This window comes from Silurus meridionalis, chromosome 22 (assembly GCF_014805685.1).
Source record: "Silurus meridionalis isolate SWU-2019-XX chromosome 22, ASM1480568v1, whole genome shotgun sequence".
NCBI classification, from domain to species: Eukaryota; Metazoa; Chordata; class Actinopteri; order Siluriformes; family Siluridae; genus Silurus; species Silurus meridionalis.
This window is the reverse complement of record NC_060905.1, coordinates 14950062-14973839: the sequence shown is the minus strand read 5'-3', so window position 1 is coordinate 14973839 and position 23778 is coordinate 14950062. Positions and strand designations below refer to the sequence as shown.

The window sequence follows — 23778 nt, the reverse complement described above, 5'->3', positions numbered from 1 at the left end:
GCTATTCAGAGGTTTCCCATACGAGCTGGAGTTGGGTGAACAGTAGCCGTGGTGAACCCCTCCGGCGGGGCTGTAGTAACCCGAATCCGTGGATGTAGACTCGGGAAGAGTGGGAGATTCCTGAGACGGGTGATGCATGGCGGCGGAGAGCTGAAACGCGTTCTGGAAATCTGTAGGCTTGAAACTAGGAATCCTTCTGTCGAATACTCCAGTCATAGCGCCGTATCCTGACTCTCTACAGACCTGAAGTTTACACTGCCATCGTGGACGTGTGTGTGTGTGTTTGTGTCTGCGTGTGTGTATCCGCGCGTGCGTGCGTGTGTGAGTGTGTGTGTGTGTCTCTGAGTGTGTGTACCCGCGTGTGTGAGTGTGTATAAGTGCAGGCGTCGGTGTTCTCTTGAAGACTGCTCTAAATCCCGGCGCAAAGACTTGGTTAAATCCTCAACTGCACTGTTACGCACTGCAGGGAGGATCCACAATCCAGCTCCAATGGCCAAGACGCGCACACACACCAGCCACAACTCTGTAATCCTGAAAATGGACCATTTTCCAACTTAAAAAAGGAGACTTTTAAGTATACATTGTTTAATAAACAATGCACTTTTTTCTTTTCTTTTTTTTTACTTTATTTGTGCACCAGTGCACCAATGCAGTAAACGAACAGTTTAAAATCTCATGGCTCTTAAGTAAATTCTCAATAAACGCTTGCGTGCGTTTTTCCAATAAAATATATATTTTATATTAAAAAAAAACACCAAATTTTAAGTCTTTTTTAAAAGGCGCCATGTAGTCTTTGCCATATCTATATATCAGTCTAGTGAAGTTTTGTCAAATGCAATATAAAAAGGTTTATTCGCTGTCATTTAAGGCTGTAAGATCAAAATAAAATATATCAATTCTGCAAATATAAAACAATATACTAAATCCTCTGCTTTGTATGAGATGCCTGGATTATAAGACTTACTAACAGTGAAATAGTACCACCTTGTGGTGGGGATAAAAATAGCTCTCAATAGCAGACTCATATTAATATTAAATAATAATTAATATATATGTCCTGAATGTGAGTGATTAATTAATATAATTATGTCGCGTTAAAATTTCACTTAAAATGTCTTAAACAATGAAATGTCTAGTTTTTATACCTGCTAACATACAAATACAAATGATTTTGTGGGCATCAAAAGAATACAAACTAAAACCAGAATAATACAGTACCAAAAAAAAAAAAGTAAATAAATAAAAAAATAAAAATTTAACAATTAATGAAAAGAGAAAAAATTACTCTTAAAGGGAAAAACAACATTTGTTTTAATATTGTATTATGTCATTATTTTGCATCGTGTTGCAGCTGTGTTCAAATAAAAAAAAAATTGACAAATAAAATTGTATTTTATTTTATTTTATTTGTTCAGACTACAGGCTTCATAATCATAGGGTCGGGAATAAATCATTAAAACCTGATTTTTCCTGAAGGTAAAACATGGTGAGTTCACTGAATACTCTTTACTTGACCAGTCCTTTTTTTATTTTTTATTTTTTATGCATTAGCATGTGTTTTAAAGAGTTTTGACTATGGCTTTAATTTTTAGGAACGGGTATGATGTATGACGTCAGATGAGTCGCTTTTCCCACCCGTATACCGACTAATCCCCACCTCCTGCACCGATTGGCCGGCTGTAACCAGCCTCCTGCATTGGGATTGGTTCAGAATAACCCACCTCCATTATATTTTCTAATCTATTAGGATCAATTTGTCAAGTAAACGCGATCCCCAAGTCAATGTATTATGAATTACTCACTGTCTTAATTTAGTTCAATTCAGTGTTCAATTCAGTGTTCATTCAATTCAGTGTTATTTATATGGCTCTTGTACCAGTGGACATCATCCCAAAGCAGCTTTACAGAGATAAACAGATTACAAAAATTCCTTTTTAATAAATAAATTAGTGCATATAAATTGTTTCCTGATAAGGAGAAACATTGAGAGGAACCAGACTCATCTGGGTGACACCAAATTATTTCAATTATAGTTCCATCATTGTTGAGATGATCAACTATTCACTGATGGTCACCTGATTGAAAAACTGTTCATGTTCACTGTTTATATTAATTACAGTGTTAGGGTGTCAGGATGAATAAGGTGAAGAAGAACTAGACAGGATGACTGGTACCTCAGGAGCATGTTTAACTTGGCAGATAGAAAGAGAGAAAGAGAGAGAGAGAGAGAGAGAGAGAGAGAGAGAGAGAGAGAGAGAGAGAGAGAGAGATACATGAATTATTAGGTATACTTATAGTACAGTGTCCTTACAGTATGACCAGAATGCAAGTAATGACTCGAGCAAAACTAGCTATGGCAGCATAACTAAAGGAAGAACCAGAAGACAACACAGACATGAGGGATAAAAGATGCCCACAACACCACCATCAGCAGACCTGAGTAAATGTGTAAGAGTGGGGGACCACAGTATCCAAGCATCCCACTTTACCAAATCACTATTATGCCACTTTGGCAAATAAAAAATAAATAATTAAAATAATAATAATAATAATATAATAAAATAATAAAAAAAAGAAATAGAAGAAGAAGAAGAAGAAGAAGAAGAAGAAGAAAAAAATAGAGAAAGAAACAAATGAGAAATGCATATCCATCCAGAGGTAGGCTGTTAGGATGTAGGCTGTCGAGATGAAGAAAGAGAGAGGAGCATGTACTATTAGGACTTCTTATTTACATTTATGACATTAAGCAGACACCCAGTTATTACAGTTATACAGCTGGGCATTTGAGGATTAGGGGTCTTGCTCAAGGGCCCAGCAGTGTCAATTCAGTAGTGCTGGGATTTAAAATGATGACCTTTCAATCACAAGCCCAACATCATATCCACTGAGCTCTACCACTTCACCCACTTCCTTATAGTTAAGTAAACTGTGCAGTATGATCAGGGTGCAAGTAAGGACTTCGGCAAAACAAGCTTTAACAGCATAACTATAATTGAGAGCCAGTTATGTCCAAAAGTTTATCCCTTATGAGTTAGCCAGTAGCAACAAGTGACAAGGAAAAACTATTAAGATGATATAAGAAACCATTTTAGAAAGGAACCCATCTTCATCTTACTTATTCAGTATAGTTTATTACTGTTGAGGTGTGCTGTTCGGTGCACTGTAGCCCCAACCACTAGGGGGCAGTAAAGAAGTAAATGCAATTTTCAATTAGCTTTTTCGTGTAGCTGTACTTTACTGAAATGTTTTCATTTGGGGAGACTTTTATTTTAATTCCACTACATTTCAAAGTCAAATATCGTATTTTTCACTCGACTACATTTTAAAATCTTTGTATTTATGAGCGGATAAAAACATAACTGGTCAAGCACAATGCAAACTGATTTGAACTGGTTTTGATTGATGGTATCTACTTATCACCAACATACAGTTCAACAGAAAGCAGAACATTTTGAGAGTAATTAATGATGGAAGAAACTCCTGACTCTAATTTTCAAAAACATCTGTTGCCTTTTTTAGACATTTTTTCTTTTTTTAAGTTGAAAAAAAGTTTTTGGCTGATGATCATTTTAATAGATATCAATCAGTGGTTGACTAATTATCATTCTATCAATAGATTGGTGTGCTAAGAGTAACATTAAGAGTCTTTTTTTTATCATAAACTGAATTGATTAAGCAAAGAGACTTGTGACATAACTGATAACAGTAACATTATAGCCATAATAAATCATAGTACTTTGGATATTTAAGCAAATATTTTAGCTTTTTACTGAAGTGAAAGTTTAAAGGGACACTTCTACTTTTACTGGAGTAACATTTACTGGAGTAAAAAGGTTCGTGAAGTTTGTCCAGCACTCTATCTCGAACCCACTTCAGCAAATCAACCTTACCAAAATGGCGCCGCTGTTAGCGCAGTCGCACCACCACGGCGGCCATCTTTGAAACCCAAACCGACGACAGAGGCGGGGTTTGTGCCTGAATACGGGTAGGAAATGGCTGGCTCCAGATTTGTCGAGCACACAGCGGCTCGTGTTAGTGACGGGGGATGGGAGTGGGGTTCTCTCTCGCGGGCTCGGTGTTTGATTGAACTCTCGTCTTGAAGCGTTGTTTTTTTTCTTCGTAAAATAATAAAAAAAAAGAAGAAGACTAAAGAAGGCCAGGGGGACTCTGTAGCCGGTAAAGTTAGTCCGGAAAGCGAGAGAGAGAAAAAGATGTACTCGAGCGGAGCAGCGAGCGGAGCAGCGAGCGGTGAGTAACGGCTAACAGCTAGCTAAACTGCTAGTTTAGAAATGTGTTATGCTAACTGGCGTCTCCGTAACCACTAACTGGGCTGGTGATGATGTTCACCCAGTGACCGCTCAACGGAGAATAATGTGAAATCCACCGATAACCAGTTAATTCGGTGTCATTTATGGTTTGTATGGTACCGGGCTCGGATCTGTTATTGTTAGCAAGCTAGCAAGTCTTTCAAGTGGACCATGCTAAGCAGCTAGCTTGTAAACTTGCTTGCTAGTTTTCAGGTTTATTAGCATGGGCGACCAAACGAGTCACATATTAAGAAAACTCACTTGGACTTTTGCTTGGTTGGTTAAAATCTTTCCAATGGATCAACAGCAGTAGTTTCATTAGGATTAGTGTTTCCTCTCTTTTATTACCCAGTATCATTTCATTATCTATTAACGTCTTAACGATGAACTTTTCGTAAGTGATCATTATAAGTAGGACAAAATTGATCCCTATATTATGGATGTATTGAAGTCAGGGCAGGAAGGAGGTTTATGAGGCCAGAAAAGACTGCTGATGTGGTTTAAGAGCCCCTGCTTCCTGCACGTACCTCACCTAAGTGTCTTGAGCATCTTAAGAGTCTTCCAGGAGATTACCTTTAGTCCCCAGCTGAACACTTGTCTTTAAACACTTGGCCTGGATTTATTAGTCTGAGACCTCACACTGTATAATGGAGATTCAAGATACAAGAGTTAATTGTCATGTGTACTGGAAACACACTGTTGCACCGTACAATGAGATCCATACTCTCAGAATTCTCCAAGTAGCCCGTGACGTAAAATACAGCCATTAGGAAAACAAAAGAAGTGCATAGGTTATGATGCAGTTATGGTGCAAATGCAAGAAACCTTCTCGCTCTCGCCTTATGTGCATCTACTGAAGTTCCCGTTAATTTGCACCGTTTTTACCTTGTTATTATAGTTTAACGTGCATACATAGATTCTTCTACACAGGGTCCTTTGTTGTCGGGGTACAATTTCCCTTTGGGATTAATGATGTACTGGATCTATCTGTATATCTGAACAGAAGTGTGCGCATGTATAAAGCATGCAATAGAAACATTATACATTGACGTGTGCCAAGTCAGATTGGTATGTGCATTTATGGCATCCAGAGTGACTTACAAAATGCTTTGAAGTCTCTATCAATGAATACATCAACACTCAGACTGAGGATACCATCAGCCTAAAACTGTGTAGGGAGGAATTATATCCTTTTTTCCCTTTCTTATTCTGTGCATTTGTTTTGTTGCATTGTAGCTTATTTGAACGCTGAACAGACGAAAGATTAAATTTGAAACTGGAGCAGAGAAAAAATGCACACTCCTCAGCCCAATCTGCACGCCTTTGTTTTTCATTGATGTATTTCAAGCCGTCTTGCTGCTTGGTAGCTCATAGTAGTGTGTGGTAAGATGTTGAACTTCTGATCAGAAGGTTGTGAGTTCAAATTTCAGCACTACCAAGCTTTCACTTCTGGGACCTTGCGCAAGGCCCTTAACCCTCAACTGCACAGTTGTATACATGTGACTATTTTAATTCGCTCTGGATAAATGCCACAAATGTAATGTGAACACATGAGGAATATATCACTGGATTTTATATCATATGAATGGAGATGTAAAAAAAAAAAAAATGGCACACGCCTTAACCAAACCTTACCCTTTATATCTTTCCACAATCTTGAGTTGAGTGAGTTCTGGTGAGTTTGTATGAGAGCATGTTGGATGTGGTATAGGTGGGGTAGATTGCGCGACATTCATGCTGTTTCTGTGGCCTTTAGATAAGGAGTTGGGGAAAGTCTGCAGCACCGATCAGGCTAAGGCTTCAGTCTGATAGCCGTATGTGGCTATCTTCCTAACGTGTGTTGTTCTGGAATTGATAAAGTGGGTTGAGGACACCACCACCACCTCCTTCACCACCCCAAAAAGCTGTTTAGCAAAGAAAGATGTGTGTGATGTAGTTTACTGAAGCTTTCTGTAATTAAACCGATTTAGGATATTTTTACCTGTTTTGCAATTGCTACTGTTTCCAGCTGCTATAATCTATAATTATAGGATGCCATATTAAGTGACATAAAACATAGTTTTATTAAACATTTAATTTAAATTGAACTGATTTGATGGTATGGCTCGCTGTTCTTCAATTAGATCTTTATTTTAGCATCTAATTGTTACCAAATGGTTAAAATAAGGGAATTAAACACTTTGGGACATTCTGTTATTAGAAAACTTCAGGCTGCTTTAAATTGTTATTGAATATTTTCCTATAACAACACACACACACTTATGTTTTTAGACTTGTTGTTTTACATTAAAGTCTGCAATAAATACACGAACACACTCGCACAGTTCTGCTCAACGTCTCTTGTAAATGCCTGCAGAGCATAAGCACGTTGGATGAAATTCAGTTTGACGTAGAATGTGTCTTCGATTTTTGCACTTGACATCTGTAAGAGTGGTCTGTTTTTAGGGGTCTGTTAAGCAGCACCGACTTCACTACAGGTTAATCCTGTTCCTGGTCTTGATTTCTTATTTAGTTTTTTATTGTTAAACTAAAGGGTCCTTAACTGTCAATCAATGCATTATATAACGCTCTTTTGCATTATAATGCATTAATACCTGTGACTATACAGAGCTCATGAATTGAATTTGTTCACTCCTGCAGCTCCTGTGTCACCTCCACCACCTCAAGAATATGTATTCAAACCACCCCAGAGGCCAGACTTTGGCACCATGGGTAGGACAATCAAGCTGCAGGCCAACTTCTTTGAGATGGAGATTCCCAAACTGGAGGTGTACCATTACGACATTGACATCAAACCTGAGAAGTGCCCTCGCAGGGTCAACCGGTAACTCAGAGCTCATGCAAAAAACACCTCAGTGTTGGACAGTGAGATTTGTATCCAAACACACTGTTTGTTTTCCAGTGAAATTGTCGAGCACATGGTCCAGCACTTTAAAACACAGATCTTTGGTGACCGAAAGCCTGTTTATGATGGGAGGAAGAATTTATACACGGCAATGCCCCTACCTATAGGGAGAGACAAGGTGAGTGGATCATGTACAGGTACTGATTTACTGAATAGTTTTTTGCTTCTGGTGGAATCATAATGTTTTTTAATTTATTTATTGTGAAATAAATGTGTAATAAAATCAATCTTACTGCACATATAAACATATTTATAAGAAATGTAAGGGTTTTTTTTGTTTTGTTTTTTTGTAATAGGTGGAGCTCGAGGTGACGATTCCTGGAGAAGGGAAAGACAGGAGCTTTAAAGTGGCCATAAAGTGGGTTTCTTGCGTTAGTCTACAAGCCCTTCATGAAGCACTGTCTGGACGGCTGCCAGGCATCCCTTTCGAGACCATTCAAGCTCTAGATGTGGTCATGAGACATTTGCCCTCCATGAGGTCAGCTGATATATATATATATATTTTTTTTATCTCTAAGGATAAAATCAGATATTTAAAGCACATGTTTCTTGTTAACATCCCAGCTATTCCCCACCAAGGAATTAAATCAGACTTCTCGGTTTCTCAGTGTGTATTATATGTTTAACCTCTATTACTCCTAATTTATATGATTCATATAATGCATTGTTTGATTAGACCGTTTATGTGCATATTTGTAGTTTGTAATTCTAACTAGCTCTTGCTCTTAGTGTGTCTCCAACAGTCCCCACTAGAGGGCACTGTTTGGTTATCTAATTATTTTCTAACTCTAAAACATCTACCAAGGTGTTTGTTGAAGAAGCTCTGGATATGGTTGTCTCGCTATTAACTGCATGATTGTTTTAAATGCACATTCATATGCACCATCATAATCTGATTATTTTTGCAATTTACCAGATTATACCTTACATCATATCGAACTCTTTGTTGCAGTTCAAGAAAAAGCACTGAGCTCTGCTGTAATCAAAATCTGTAAAATGCTATAACATCTCATCATGCCCACATGGCATTAACTAACAATAAACAAACAAACATTAAAAAAAAAAAAAAAAAAAAAGTTCCCAGGGTTTTGACCTAGTAATAAGATTATTCAGTTTACCATTATTCTTTGTATACATTTTTTTTTCCATCACATTTACCAACCTGGTGATTTTTTTTTTTTTTCATCACACGTTTACCAACCTGGTAATTTTTTTTTTTCATCACACATTTACCAACCTGATAGAGAAGTTCATCTTGGTTTTTATTCAGATACACTCACTGAAGTGCGCAGTAATTAATGTAAACACACACTGGTTATTTTCACCCCAGGTACACACCTGTTGGCCGCTCATTCTTTACACCATCCGAAGGCTGCTCCAACCCTCTTGGTGGAGGAAGGGAAGTCTGGTTTGGCTTCCACCAGTCTGTTCGCCCATCTCTTTGGAAAATGATGCTTAACATTGATGGTATGGCCATTCAGCATGTTTTAATAGATTTTCTCTTCGCAAATGTACACTTGTACATGTGAGAATTTGTTCACTGTTTTATTATTTTTTTTTTCTTTAGTTTCGGCTACGGCATTCTACAAGGCCCAACCAGTAATTGAGTTTATGTGTGAGGTTTTGGATTTTAAAAGCATCGATGAACAACAGAAGCCCTTAACAGATTCCCAAAGAGTCAAGTTCACGAAGGAAATAAAGGGTAAATGATTCTTTTTCTTAATTTTTTTTATTTTAATTTTTAATTAATTTTTTGCACTTTTAACTTATTCTGCTATTTGCTCTCCTGCAGGTCTAAAAGTAGAGATCACACACTGCGGGCAGATGAAGAGGAAATACAGAGTTTGTAATGTAACCAGGAGACCAGCCAGTCATCAGACGTAAGAGCTCTTTTTTGAATAGCCTGCTTATTAACATTGATGCTTGGGGTTGGATTATTATTTAAAAGGAAAATAAAACACCACGAAGTTGCCTTTGAAATCTTCATGAATTCAATCCGTGTCCCATTTAGTTAAAAAAGTAGCAGCAGGAAGTGCATTTCCCCAGCGTCGGGACTGCTTGGTCACTCCGTAGGCTACCTTTTTTAATAGGGATTAAAATGGTTGTTTTGATCTGAGCTCTGTATGACACATGCCTAGATTACTAGATACAACTAGTTTAAGTTGTATGAGGGTGTTTTCTACATATGTGGTATTCAGCCAATTTTATTGGAAATGAAAAGGTTTTAAGCAGGGTTTTGTCAACCTGGTTCTCTAGTGCACTTCGTTTTCATTGAGAATGTAGTTTGACAACATGCAGCCTGCAGTGTATTATTGCTCAGTGAAAGGATGTTGACAGTGGGGCTGGGAAATTTATTTATATTTCTTAAATCTGGGTGTTGTGATTTTTAATAATATTTTGATGCACGCATCCAATCAGATTCTTTGCCATTGCACCGATGACAAATTGTGACCTTTTGCCAAAGAAAGGTAGTAACGTTTGCTCTGTGGTTTGGAAACGGTTCTGATTTGAGAGGTCAGACGTTGAACAAGCTTTTCTCAAATGCACAATAGGCCGAAACTAATTTATTCCAGCACTTGCGACACAGTCACCAAGCTAAGAGGAAAGAATGCTGGAAGCTAAAATTTCTGTTAATCATACTAATGTTTGAAATTGTTTGATTTTTTTTTTTTTTTGTCGACCGAGAGAGTTTTCATTAAAATGGGTATTTTTTTTTTACTCTGTGTTAAGAAACATTTACTGTTGAATTCAAATTGCACAATATTTACAGAACATATTAATGAAATATTAAAGCAAATATTGTGCAATTTGAATTCAACATTAAATATCTCTAGTTAAATATCTTTACAGGAAATTTTAATGAAAGATAAAAGCAAAGATATTTAACTAGAGAATTTGTTTTACAGTTTTTTACATGTTGACCACTTTATTTATGGCATGTCCATTAAAATGCCATGTAATATAATTCCTAAACTAGATAATTTTTTTTAATTACTAATAAAGAGAATGTTATTTCAGTCATGTTGATGTGGTTATGTTTTAAGTTGACTAGTAAAATCTAAAGCAAAAACGTGATTCGGTTAAACCTACTGGTGAGGGAAAAAAAGAACCGAGAATTTTTTTTGCCATATCGCCCAGCCTTAGTTGAACCCGACAAAAATGTATGAACAGATGTTCCCTTATGTGCTTGCAAAAATTAAGTCAAAACTAACTCAGGCCCCGTGACCTCAAATGTATTATCTCCTTGATTTTGACAGTAAGTACCTTTTCCGTGCTCTGCCACAGGTTTCCTCTACAGCAGGAGAATGGGCAAACTATTGAATGCACTGTGGCACAGTACTTCAAAGATAAATACAAACTGATACTTCGATATCCTCATCTTCCATGTTTACAAGTCGGACAGGAGCAAAAGCACACTTATCTTCCTCTTGAGGTCAGTCAAAGTATATTATACTTTTCATGAGGCCGAATAGCACTAAGTCGTATGTCTTTTCCCCCCCTGACTTCATCTTGGTTTGTCCTAGGTTTGTAACATAGTGGCTGGACAGCGATGCATCAAGAAACTGACAGACAATCAGACCTCCACTATGATTCGTGCCACAGCCCGGTCAGCTCCTGACCGCCAGGATGAAATCAGCAAATTGGTCAGTACTCTGATTCTGCTGTGTAGTTGGTGAACTGCTTTAATTTGTATGTTCAAAGTTTTGTTTTGTTGTGTATATATATTACAGATGAGAAGTGCCAACTTTAATAGTGATCCATACGTGCGCGAGTTTGGGGTTATGGTAAGAGACGAGATGACTGAAGTAAATGGCAGAGTCCTCCAGGCACCATCGATTCTCTATGGAGGACGGGTACAAACGTTTTTCTGTAATTCTTTTGTGCAATTGTTGTAAAAAGTGAGGCACAGGTAGACCATTAAATAATGTTATTTTCTATTATCAGAACAAGGCAATAGCGACCCCAATCCAAGGTGTATGGGATATGAGAAACAAGCAGTTCCATACTGGGATAGAGATCAAGGTTTGGGCCATCGCCTGCTTTGCTCCACAAAGGCAATGCACCGAGCTCTTATTAAAGTAAGTCCCCATTTGCATATTCAGTCAACCCCCGATAATTCGCGGCTCGGAAAATCCGCGGGTTCTTGTTTGGAACAGCAAGTTGCGGATTATCTTAAAATTCGCGGGAATCCACAGCGGGACCAAACGTTCAGGGACATTAGGAATAACATTTTAAAGTTTTTACTAACAAATTTCATAAATATTTTTAAAACACATTATTGTATTAAAGTGTCTAGACGAATTCACTAAGGTACACATTTCGGCACTCCGGAAATTTTGGAGTTGTATGAATCTGTTTGGCTATTGCACATCGGTATAAATGTCTTTATTATGTTTGATTCTCTGGGGGTTTTTTTGTAGAGCATTTACAGAACAACTGCGCAAGATTTCCCGTGATGCAGGCATGCCGATTCAAGGCCAGCCCTGCTTCTGTAAGTATGCTCAGGGAGCTGACAGCGTGGAACCCATGTTCAAACACCTTAAGTATACATACCAAGGCCTGCAGCTGGTCGTGGTCATTCTTCCAGGGAAGACCCCTGTCTATGGTATGTCAGTCTCTACAGTTAATGTTTGTGCTCCATTGTTTTATTTTTATCTCTCGCACTGATTGTTATTGTATGTCCACATTTTTGTAATCGGTCATCTTTGTTTCATGTCCTTAAAGCGGAGGTAAAGCGTGTCGGGGACACAGTTTTAGGAATGGCCACTCAGTGTGTCCAGGTGAAAAATGTCCAGAAAACCACACCACAGACACTGTCTAACCTCTGTCTGAAGATCAATGTTAAGCTGGGTGGAGTCAACAACATTCTGCTTCCACAAGGAAGGTAAGCACAGTTTCGATCTTAAAAGGGAATTCTAGTTTTATGTGTTGATCGTTAAATTTTGGAGTAGCTTTTTATCTGAAATAAAGCTTTGATGCCTCTCCCCACAGGCCATTGGTTTTCCAGCAGCCTGTAATTTTCCTGGGTGCAGATGTGACTCATCCTCCAGCAGGAGATGGAAAGAAACCATCCATTGCTGCAGTAAGTCGAAACTGATTAACTAACTGATTAGCGAGTCTACTTATCTCTGCCAGAATCTTATATATGTCTTAACTTTATAACATATTTCTAATTCTCAGATGATCGAGAGATTATCACTATCTGAATAATTGTTTCGTAAGGGAAATGTGATGTGCGTGTGATTATAGAATGAGTCCATGATGGCTTGGAGTGATAAATTATTTTAATTTTTTTAAATATCATGTCTCTGCATCAGAACTTTCAGAAAACCAAAAGGAACAACTGAACAGTAAAAAAAAAAAAGATATATAATAATAAAATAAAAAGTGAACTATATATATCTTTCCCTGAAAATGTCACTATACCCATAACTACACACGTAAAAAAAAAAAAAATACAAAATATGGTGCCTGCCACAAGTTTTAGTTATCATTGTATTGATGTTACATTTGAGCAAACATGCGACTACTGTGTAATCAATAATTTACCAAGATTCTGATGTTTATACAAAATTTAACCTTCAGCTAAATAAACTTCTGTTTGGTTTAGGTGGTCGGCAGCATGGATGCCCACCCAAGCCGGTACTGCGCCACAGTGCGAGTTCAGCAGCACCGCCAAGACATCATTCAGGACTTAGCCACAATGGTGAGAGAATTGCTGATCCAGTTCTACAAGTCAACCCGTTTCAAACCCACACGTATCATCTACTACAGAGATGGCATTTCAGAAGGTCAATTTAATCAGGTAAATTATTAACCTATATTGGATCATTTCTTTTGAGTCTTTTCTGTTTTCTAGTCACGTATTAGCTCTTAATTTTCTCAAGGTTCTCCAACATGAGTTACTGGCAATCCGGGAGGCCTGTATAAAGCTAGAGAAGGACTACCAGCCTGGCATCACTTTTGTAGTTGTCCAGAAGAGACACCATACCAGGCTTTTCTGTATGGACCGAAACGAGAGGGTCAGTTATTTCAGTAATCTTAAATCGTATGTATTGTTTTTCCTAATATTATATTTCTAGGTTAATTTTGCTTTGGTTCTGTTTGTTATAGGTTGGAAAGAGTGGGAACATTCCTGCTGGCACCACAGTCGACACAAAAATCACTCATCCATCAGAATTTGACTTTTATCTTTGCAGCCATGCTGGTATTCAGGTACTAACATGAGAGGGTTTTGAAAAGTGCATCCTTAAACATTTTTTGGTCCCTTGTTACTTTACTTAAATGCAGACTCTGTTTCCTAGGTGGCAGAGAGAGTAAAGAAAAGTATTCCCTGCACAGTTCAGTTTTAACTTGCGATTTTGCACGTTTCTACTTCTAAAATTATTATTTTTTCAAATAACAGGGAGCTCTGCAAGGTGAATCTATACACAAAATAAAATATAGTGCGTTCTGTACTATCAATGTGTGTTAACGTTGTTTCTATTAACTTCCTTGCATCAACCTTTTTCTCATTTTTGCACTTACAGGGTACTAGCAGGCCTTCTCACTATCATGTGTTGTGGGACGACAACCACTTCACTTCAGACGAGCTACAGGTACTCACATACCAGCTGTGCCACACCTACGTACGCTGCACCCGCTCGGTCTCCATTCCTGCACCGGCCTATTACGCTCACCTTGTGGCATTCAGAGCACGTTACCACCTGGTAGACAAGGAACATGACAGGTATGTAAACCTGAGGTGGTACTATCTTGTAACAGATTAGATGAAGATTAAGATACATTTTTTTTTAATTAATTAATTTTTGTCATTCAATATTTGAAATTCAGCATTTTTCTAAATAAATTGTGGCTGATTTTTAGAAAAGCTAAATATGGTGATACATCCTGATATAGCAAACTGTGACCAAAAATCATTTTAAGTGGTACCAATTTAGAAAAATAGAAGACGTAACAAATATTGAAATGTGGAAACATTTAGGTTTAGGATTAAATAATAAAAATGTAAAAAAAATAAATAAATTGTAAATAGTATATGCTAACAGATTTAATCTCTTTTGATCTTTTAGTTATTGTAGTATTCTAAATAAACATGTTCTGTTTAAACTTGTTTACTGCAATGCATAGTTCAATGGAATGTTGTGTCTAAGTCACTTTAGTGTTTTGACAGTGTGAGCTAAACCAGTGAGTCTAATAACGTTTTGAGTACCTTATGTGACCAAAAGGTTGTTTGACCATCACACCCATATGTCGGCTTTCTACTAAACTGCAGGCACAAAGTCGGAAGCAAACAATTGTATAGAATGTCTTCTTTTTGCAGTAGCATTAAGATTTTCGGTCTCTTTAACTAAGGAACAGACGTGTTCCCAGGATGACAATGCCCTGCAACAAACTCTATAAGCTCACTATGTGTATGTAGGGATATTGATTTGCTCACTTGTTTTGTTTTTAATTATGTCTCTTGACACAGTGCTGAGGGCAGCCACACATCAGGCCAAAGTAATGGTCGGGACCAGCAGGCCCTGGCTAAAGCTGTGCAGATCCACCAGGACACACTGCGCACAATGTACTTCGCGTGAGCTCGGCCAGAGTTGAGTCTCAAATCTTCAAACACCATGTGTCTGTATGTTTAACATGCCCCATTCATTTTGGGGCTTCCAGGTGTGCACATAGATACCCAGCATCATTTCAAACTTTCATAGTCTCTGTTAATCTGTGTATTTATTTAAGATGCAAGATTTTTTTTCCCAATCATACTATGCTTTTATACTGACAGTTCTGATTTTCTTTGGGGTTTATATATTTTTTTATTATTATTATGCCAAGGTTGATAGAATATAACTTGAGTTTCAAGAAAGACATACTGGTGGAACTTTTCTATCAGCACTGACTTAGAAGGCCACAACTTCAGCACACATGTACTAACTGTTCCTTTTTTTTTGTTGTTGGTTGTTTGGTTTTTATTTCCACATGTACTAACAAATTAATATCAGTGTTGTCTTTTTGTTAGTCCTCAAGTCACTCTACCATAGTCAGTCCTGTTGGGTTCCTGAGTAACAACCGGTAGATTGTGCTTAAATTGCAAACCAAATCTTGACATAACAATAAGGACACAAACAGTTCTGTGGAACGTAGAAGATTAATCATCCAGAAATCTGTAATTCTCTCAACATAAAAGGCGTGTTTTGACAATCAGCTGCCTGAAGAGGAATTATAGATAGAACAGGAATGGTTCCTGAGACCAGCACCCTTTCCTGAACCAAACCTGTTCATTTGTCCCTTTTCTACCATGTTTTTTTTTCTTTCTCTCTCCACCTAACATAATCTATTAGAATATCACTGTTCGACTGTAAGGAGTACTAATATCTTGTTTGTGACATTAGTCTTTATGTACTGCTGATTTTGTTTTAATGTATTTTTTTTCCCTACCAAAAGTTCTGCCTGAAGCTTTGCTTTCTTAAAGGATCACTCCATTGTTTTCAAACTGATGCCTGTCTACTGCATGTGTAGAGCAAGATTTCCTTTGCACTTACTGTGAGAACTGACCAGAAAGCCTGTTTCTGTGAAACTTGGTTCTAATGAAAGCCTGAAGGAAACTATTGAATTACATTTAACACAATCAAAAGTAATACTTTGAGATCAAGATTTTCTTGTTGTTTTATTCCATTTCGCAACACTAGGGGAGGAAAAGTAAAAATGATTGAAGAATGATGTACGGCTTTAAACACAGTTGAGAAATACCCGGCTGAGTAAATGACATAAATCTTGAACATATTAAGTCGTTTCATTAGAATTTTACCTTCCCCCAATTTCCCTCAGGCCTCTCATTAAAAATACATTTCGAATAAAAAAAGTTATTCTTATCTTTGTACTTGCACAAAGAACGAATTTTTATAGCAGTTGCCTGTGCATTAGATGTAGTGGGCAGAAATCAGGTTTAATGAAACCTGGAGTGTTCCTTAAAGTGTCTTGTGATTCTATCGGCCTCATTCACTTTTGTGGTGGTGCATGAATCATGATGTAAAGGACAGATTATCAATTTCGAATGACTATTTTTTTATATATCTAATTGTCAAAGATGGTGAGCTGCATATTGTTTGTTTGTTTGGATCTCTATACACACACTGATGGCTCATGGAACCATGGCCTTAATGGTAGTGGAGGTTATGAGGGTTATGAGAAAGTGTTTGTTGGTTATAGATATCTAGTTAGCCACATTACACTTGAATGTGTTATGCACCTTATTTTTATTTTTTTTTATTTTTTTTGCCCAAATGTCAGTGATAACGCAATAGCCTTTATTATACTTATTTTTATTTAAAATTTTTCTGGACCGTTTCGAACTTGAGGGACTCCTATTGTGCAGCTCTTTCGCATCTCTGGTGCTGTGGAGCTCGTCAAGAGCTTTGTAGTGTCGTTGGACTTGTCCAATAGGCGAGTGGTTTTAGTTTTTGCTAAAGGCTGTTGGAAATTGTGGCGTATGTTAGCAAACGAGCCAACAATTCGTTAAAATTGAACTGCTATTGTAGGCATTATTTTATGCGTGTAAATGCAAATATTATTGAAACATTGATTAGCTTCCCAAAAAATTTGGTTTTGAACTTTTAAATAACCTACAGTTGAACATTTTTTTAACTTTTATACCTATGCATTTATAACCAAGAGATTTTAGTGTGTTTTTATTTTTTTGTTGTTCTTTTTTTGTGTATATAATGACTTTAGATAATGTAGTAATTTTAAGCTTTAATAGTGTCCATAGAGAAAATCCCTGTTTCTGTTGTAGCAGTATTAACCTATAGAATATTATATTTTTTATTATAGCAGACAATTAGATACAACTTTCAGTTAGTCCTGTTAGCCAAGAAAGATTACAAATATTTAAGTATACTGTTCTACAGTAACTGAAGCACAATCGATTATCGGTGCTAAACATTTTCCTGAAACAAATTTTTTATCTATCATGAGATCACGGTAAAAAAGAAAAAAAAAACAGAGGAAAAAAAAAACCCAACAACCATGGAACTGATTTTTGAAGCTTTTAAACCAGCGTTATACTGTCATTTTCTGACCGAACTGTGTTGCAGGGGCATTTTAGTTCTCAGTCTCGATTACTTGACTTAGTTATTTTTCGTATTTGACGCTTGTGTCTAAACTTTCAAATGCACTTTGAAGGGCATTGGACATGTGCCATTAGTAATTGTGTGGAAATGGCTAAATGTCCTACCTCTTGTTGCCTGTTTTTAATATAATGGTAACATCACTGCGTTAGTCATTTCTTCATAATTACACAAGTGGTTGTGTTGGAATAAATTCTTCGCTTCAAAGCATTTGGGGCATCTTCTAGTGTCACTTAGCTCAGAAATGACCAAAAGTTCTATCTGTTTGGAGGCTGTTTTTGGTGCCATTCAATTTTTGGGTTTGTTTGTATATTTTTTTTTTCTACATGAACTGCCATACATTTTTTTACCAGTAAAAAAGTGCTAAGATTTTTTCGCTTTGATGCAACTCTGCAAGGCTAAAATCACATTCACAGAATGGATTTTAAAACAGCCCTATCTATTCTCAACCTTTGTGTAAGTGCACAGTGTGGAGACGGACTTGTTTGGCCAACCAATGCGTTTTACATGCATATTCATTCTTTTCCCCACTGGCTGCTGATTGGAAACAAATTGTCATTTCCATCCAAATTCTTACGTCTGTAAATCTAATATTCATCACTGCTATTGATACAATATGGCAAATTATCACAGCTTTTACTTTACCCAAGTTATTTTTTTTCCCTTTTTAATCAAGCACCTTAGATTGTCAAACCTCTTAAGCATATGCAATTCTTGTATAATAAAAAGAAAATGTATGATCGGGGTGTTTTTGCACTATATGAATCGATGTGGACTGATTTATTTTTGGAAAGATTAGAATGTCGGTTGTCCTCGTTAATTACCATAAACGCTAGCGGATACTGCGGGGATTTTTTTGCCGACTGTATTACATATTTGTGCGTGCACACATGCAAATCGGTGCAGAATCAAAAGCTACACATAGATTATTATTACATAATTATAATTCCTATTAATCATTTAATTTAAATAACTATGCAAAAACTGAATTTGGTTCAGAGTCATTCATTATCTTGTAGGATTTTTTTTTGGACATGTTCAAATTTTAACGGTGATCCCTAGTGGTTTATATGCAAGTCTGATTTTAAATAGAAAATTCTTCATTCTTTCAAAGACTTTAGGACTGAATATTATATAATGTCTTTGATGTAATGGTGTAATTGGAAATGGGTTGATCGTTCCAAATATTTTACATTCAAGATTTCTTTCCTTTTTAAAATATTTTTATATATACACATACGTTTCATGACTTCCAGTGTAACCTAAAACCATGAGAATGAAATATGGGGAATGAACTCTTTTTTTTGTCTATGCATAGCACAAACACACAGCACATATCAGCATTTTGCAATGACGCGAAGAAGCCGAATGAGAATCAGCATGGTGCTGTTTTTGAAATAACACTGCATAGGTACTCTCATTCTTCAAATTTAAGAGAATGGTTACCAAATTAAAGAATCCCTTTTACAACTAGAGAAAAACAGTTGTTCGTACGTGAATCGGTAACAACAAATCGATTTTGCAAATTGTGTAGCCAGATCCGATATTCCCCCCTGCCTGGAAAGAGTCGAACGAATTTTCCTTTAAAGGAATTATGCATTTTAGAAGATGCTCTCAAATCAGTAGGCATTTCTTAAAATTTTGCATTTTAAATTTCTGCTTTAATGTGAATAATATGACTCACAATCCATTAAGAATATTAAACTACCCCTTATATGACCATAGTGTGTGGGGAAGATATGTGCATTAATTTCATCAGTGTGCAGTTCAGGTGTGTGTAACTAAGTTAACATTTGTTTGTGGGCAATTATTACTGACATATGGACAAATCCATCTGTTGCTTGTGTTTGAGGTGCTGCATTGTATGAATTGTTTATTTAGCTCAGTATAATGGTGTATGTTGTTTGATCGCTTAGTACAGTTTATCTGGGTTTTTTTTTTTTTTTTGGGTGGGTTCTTTCTCCTAAATACTGCCACTCTTACAAACTATTGCCTGATACCGCAGGCTCTCATCTCAAGCTAAGGAGTGACTGGAGCCATAATTTTTATCTTCCCTAATTAAAATTTAGAATTTCATTTGCTTTAAATCATGTGCACAAAAAAAAAACAATTTTTGCCAATGCCATTTTACACCAATATGTTTTTTCCAGGTGCACGTTTTAAAAATATCATTTCGAAAACAATCGACAGTCTCGTTTATTTTTTGATAAGCAGTGACATATCACTGGTCACAAATACCTTCATACAAGGCTAATCCTTATACATTAAAAAAAATCCTATCTAGCTTAATAACCTGGATTTTTTTTTTACCAACTTTGAAAACTACCTCAGAACGATTTAGGGTGCTAACCTTTTCCTTTCTCTCTGTCTCTATTACTTTAAATTTGTATGCACAATACAGTCACGTCTACTTTATTAGGAAAACCTGCAAATTTACCATCTAATCAGCCGATCGTATGGCATCGGAACAATGCAATAAAAAAAGTCAAGAGCTTCGATTAATGGTCGCACCAAGCTTTAAAATGTGAAGAAATAAATTGTACCAAATGCTGCTGATCTCCATGCACAACAGTCTCTAGAGTCTTTACACAGAATGGTGCAAAAGAATAAAAAAAAACACTGTGAAGGTGAAATTGGCTTGTCAAGAAGAAAATTCTGAAGAAACTTGCCAGATTGATGGTGTCTGGGAAGATTTAGTTGCTTGTATATTCATCCTACAGTTGTGGTGAACAGAAAAATCATCTGTTAGTTACTATAGACTTCCTGTCAGCTCAGAACCTTTGCACACAGGATGTTTTTAGTTTTTCCTCACCAAATCTAAAGACTGTTATGTGTGATATTATCGGAGATGATGGCGATTTTTCAACCGATCGCACGAGCTGTGGATAAAACCACAGTGATCGTATTTTTTTTGCTTTATTTTGATGTTTGATTAGCTCTTGCTCTGTAGCTGCATGATTATCTGGACCGACGCAACATTATGGGCTGATTAGATATACACATGAATGTACAGGTGTTTCTAATAAAGTATGTGGTAAGTGCACACACACATATATATATATATGATATATACTTTTTACAATGAACAATAATAGTGACCAAACAACTCAAACCAGTACTGCTTTTTCGATTTCGCATTTTTCAACAAAAACCTTTGCCAAGATGAAGGACATTTTTGTCAAACACACAAAAACAACAACGTGGAGGACCAAACTGCGAGCGGACTTTCTGTGAAGTGTTAACCGGCGTTCGGCAAAAACTGTAGTCGCGATAGATTAATCGTTTATTTCGTTTCAAAATGTGCTCATCAGTAAACTTTACTGCCTTCTGTGGAGTTTGGCGTAGACAAGACACAAGCGTGGGTTGCTAATAGGGCCGGGCAATATGCGGTAAATATTGACGATCCAATGTTTTTATCATCATGCGATCACTGATTTGAAATCTTACTGTAAAAAGCAACTGATTGGACAATAAAACATTTTGCACTAATTGGATATTTCGGCTTTGTTAGCGGTCATGTATCACTAAAGTAGTTTCGAACGTTTATTCTTTTTGCCATATCGCCCATTCCTAATCGCTGGTTTCTTGTTTGAGTGATCACAGAGCAATAATCGCATCAATACTTTTAGGCTCCATCATGGTGTATTTATTTTAGGTGATTGTGGTACCTCACCGAGTTCCATCCGAATGCAGATTTCTGGGTTCTCTCTCCATAATCATTAGTAGCAACCGTATTTAGGATCATGTATTACGTTCAGTTGCCCTGGTCAGCACGGCTCTGCTTTTTATTACCGAAAGGCCGATTTCCGACATGTAAAAATGCTAGCATGTACAATTGTAAATATATATATATTTTTTTCCAATGTTATTCGAAGTTTGGCAGCATGATTTCTTACATAACAAGTTGACATCGTCGCTCTGTCTGAACACTTGCATCAGCCTCGGTTCTTCTATTCATCATTGCAATAAATGAAAACGGGGGTCTTTTTTCGGTAAAAGCTTCACAGCGAGTGTAAGCAGGTTAAAAATAAGCTATTTAAAATAGTATCTTTTGTTAGTTTTTTTTTGTTTTTACCTTGCAACGTTTTACAAAGGGAATTTACTGTTTAATTAATAATGAAATGTGTTTGCAAAATACGCTCTACTGATACACTGGCCTGTTTCCGTTGGTTCCAGATCGAAAAGGTACAAAAGGGTATGAACGTAAAACCGTAAAAAATATTCTTGTTGAGCTAAAAAAAAAAAAAAAAACATCCACTTTGTGTTTTGTGTGTTTGGTTAGTGTGCGTGCCTTTTCAGATCGGTCACCTCCTGTATTTATATTTGGTGATAATTATTTTTAATTTGATTAACTTCATTGTCAAATCAAAGAATTTATACGTAAATGCTGCAGAGAACGATCAGTATTTGTATATTGCACTTTCAAATCAGATATAAAAAAAAAAAGCCCTGTTTAAAATTGGGCCGAGAAATTCAATGAAAATTAAGACGAGGTATATTCTGCTATAATAGGATTTCTTTTTTTCTTAGAAAAAAAAAGTGACTTTTTCTAAAATGTGCATAGACATGAAGTACCTCAGAAGCCTGATATATGCTGCATCAACTTCATTTATTTTTTTCCTTTTGTGAACCTTGTGTTGTCTGTCGTACATACAGTTTTCCCAATAGAGAGGTTGCATGTGCGAGCAAGGCAGTGCTCACACCTTTCTAAAAATGCCTTTTGGTTCTTATCTTTTTAAAAGCATTATTTGCATTGGATTTGTATTACTTTTCTTTCGGGGGGGGTTCTCTATTGATTTTTTTCACCATTCTTGTGGCTTGTTTAAACGAATCCGGCATTTAACTACAGAGGAGATCGCAAATGGCAACTAATTCGATGTAGTCCTGAAAGACTGCTGACTCAGGTATTGCCGTTTAAGGGCTATATCTGCTACCGAATCTCCGCCCTGTCGTGTCTTAAAGTAGCCCTGAAGCTTTATTTATAATAAAAAAAATTATTCATACAGTGATTTTGGCTTTAAAAGGTGCACTAATAAAAGAAGACCGTGCAAATCTTCACTGCTTAATATGTTATAGGGGCCGTTGTTTTTATTTATTTTATTTTTTTGTTGCCATTAATCTACCTCCTGGGAATGTCAGGGAGTCCTGGAAATGCGACATAGTCTGTAACCATAATCTTCCATTAATACTTTTCTGAAAACTTCAGGATGCTCTTCCGGATTTTTCTCCCATATTCGACTAAACCACAATATTGACCAAAGTTTTTAGGAAGGCATTTTTAGTGGCACTGTCTCGCAAGCTCAACTCCCACCCCCCACCCCACCACCACACCAGACATTTATTTTTTAATTCCTACTTAAGCACCTGCCAAATTTACTGTCATTCCTGTTGAGAGCTTTTATATCACATTCTTGTATTTGAATTCACAGAAGTTCTGTGTCTTTTTCTTATTTCATTATGTAAAGTGTGAGCTTTGAGTTCTGTTTTTTTTCCATTTATGCTTTTATAATGATTGCAAGCTCAATATATGCTGTAAACCCTGCTAGGATATAATGTGAATATCATTTAATATAGTTGATTTTTTTTTTGTGGTGTTATTTTTTTGGCTTGACTGTATATGGCATTGATTAATAAACTTGCTTGCTGTTTTGAGTCCTTGCGCTCTTCAGATTTTTTTTTAAATAGTGTGCACAGGTTAGAAATGTTAGGGCAAGGATGGAGAAGATGCTTTTTGCATATACTGTAGAAAACATCTGGATGAACACGAGCAGGATAATATGCAAGTCAACAAACTTCAAGAGGAAAATAAACAGGAGCTATATAGCCAATATTTTGTAATAGAACAACAATCTACTCTTGTGGAAGAAAATCTCTCGGTTTCAATCATCTGCATTCATTACAGAGTGAATTCAGCTGCAATATAACTCATGACAAGCTTTTATTCTCTAAACTAACCTCGCTTCTTAAACTAACCTTGGCCTCATAAACCAGTGGGAGCAGACCTCAGCAGTTCAGATTCACCTGTAGGGATGAAGATCCAATCCAATAAAATAATGTCTACAACTGGAGGAAGCCTAAAATAATTTAATACAACTGAGCAGTTGTGGGTTAAGAAGAGTTGCTTTTGTGGTATTCGGATTTGAACCTGCAACCTTCTGATCAGAAATCCACCATCTTAACTATTGAGCTACCACCACTAAACCCGTAACATAATTCATAACCAAATATGGAATTTTTTTTTTTATTATTCTAGTATTACAGGTCCAGATCCAGGTTACATCCTGCACCTTTAAGGTAAGCAGCGAGTTAGCAGGTGTTTTTAAACTCGGCCAGGTGAGGGTTAGTTTAGACACCAGGAAAGCTCCTTGGTGAGCTAATCTTTCACAATCCAGACAAATTCAACATGTAGTCTACGAAAACAGTATATGGATTGCTACTATCTAAG

The 23778-nt window shown here is 36.7% G+C and overlaps 2 protein-coding genes across 2 annotated transcripts in view; one reads left to right on the top strand and one right to left on the bottom strand.

Annotated features, from left to right (window-relative positions):
- dlx5a (distal-less homeobox 5a) overlaps positions 1–437 on the bottom strand; it is a 1932-nt gene extending 1495 nt beyond the window's left edge. The window contains exon 1 of the mRNA XM_046834496.1: positions 1–437. This exon is cut by the window's left edge and continues 151 nt beyond it. Within this exon, the coding sequence (XP_046690452.1) occupies positions 1–216 (216 nt within the window). The 5' untranslated portion in view covers positions 217–437.
- A 3583-nt stretch (positions 438–4020) lies between these two features.
- On the top strand, positions 4021–22985 carry ago2 (argonaute RISC catalytic component 2). Its single transcript, XM_046834495.1, has 19 exons — positions 4021–4248; positions 6948–7131; positions 7210–7330; positions 7509–7690; positions 8543–8679; positions 8780–8914; positions 9005–9092; positions 10498–10645; positions 10737–10856; positions 10944–11066; positions 11158–11291; positions 11634–11818; positions 11938–12097; positions 12205–12295; positions 12824–13018; positions 13101–13235; positions 13327–13428; positions 13743–13942; positions 14687–22985. Exons 1-19 carry the CDS (start codon positions 4212–4214, stop codon positions 14793–14795), a joined length of 2586 nt encoding a protein of 861 aa, XP_046690451.1. The 5' UTR covers positions 4021–4211; the 3' UTR covers positions 14796–22985.
- Positions 22986–23778: the final 793 nt, after the last annotated feature.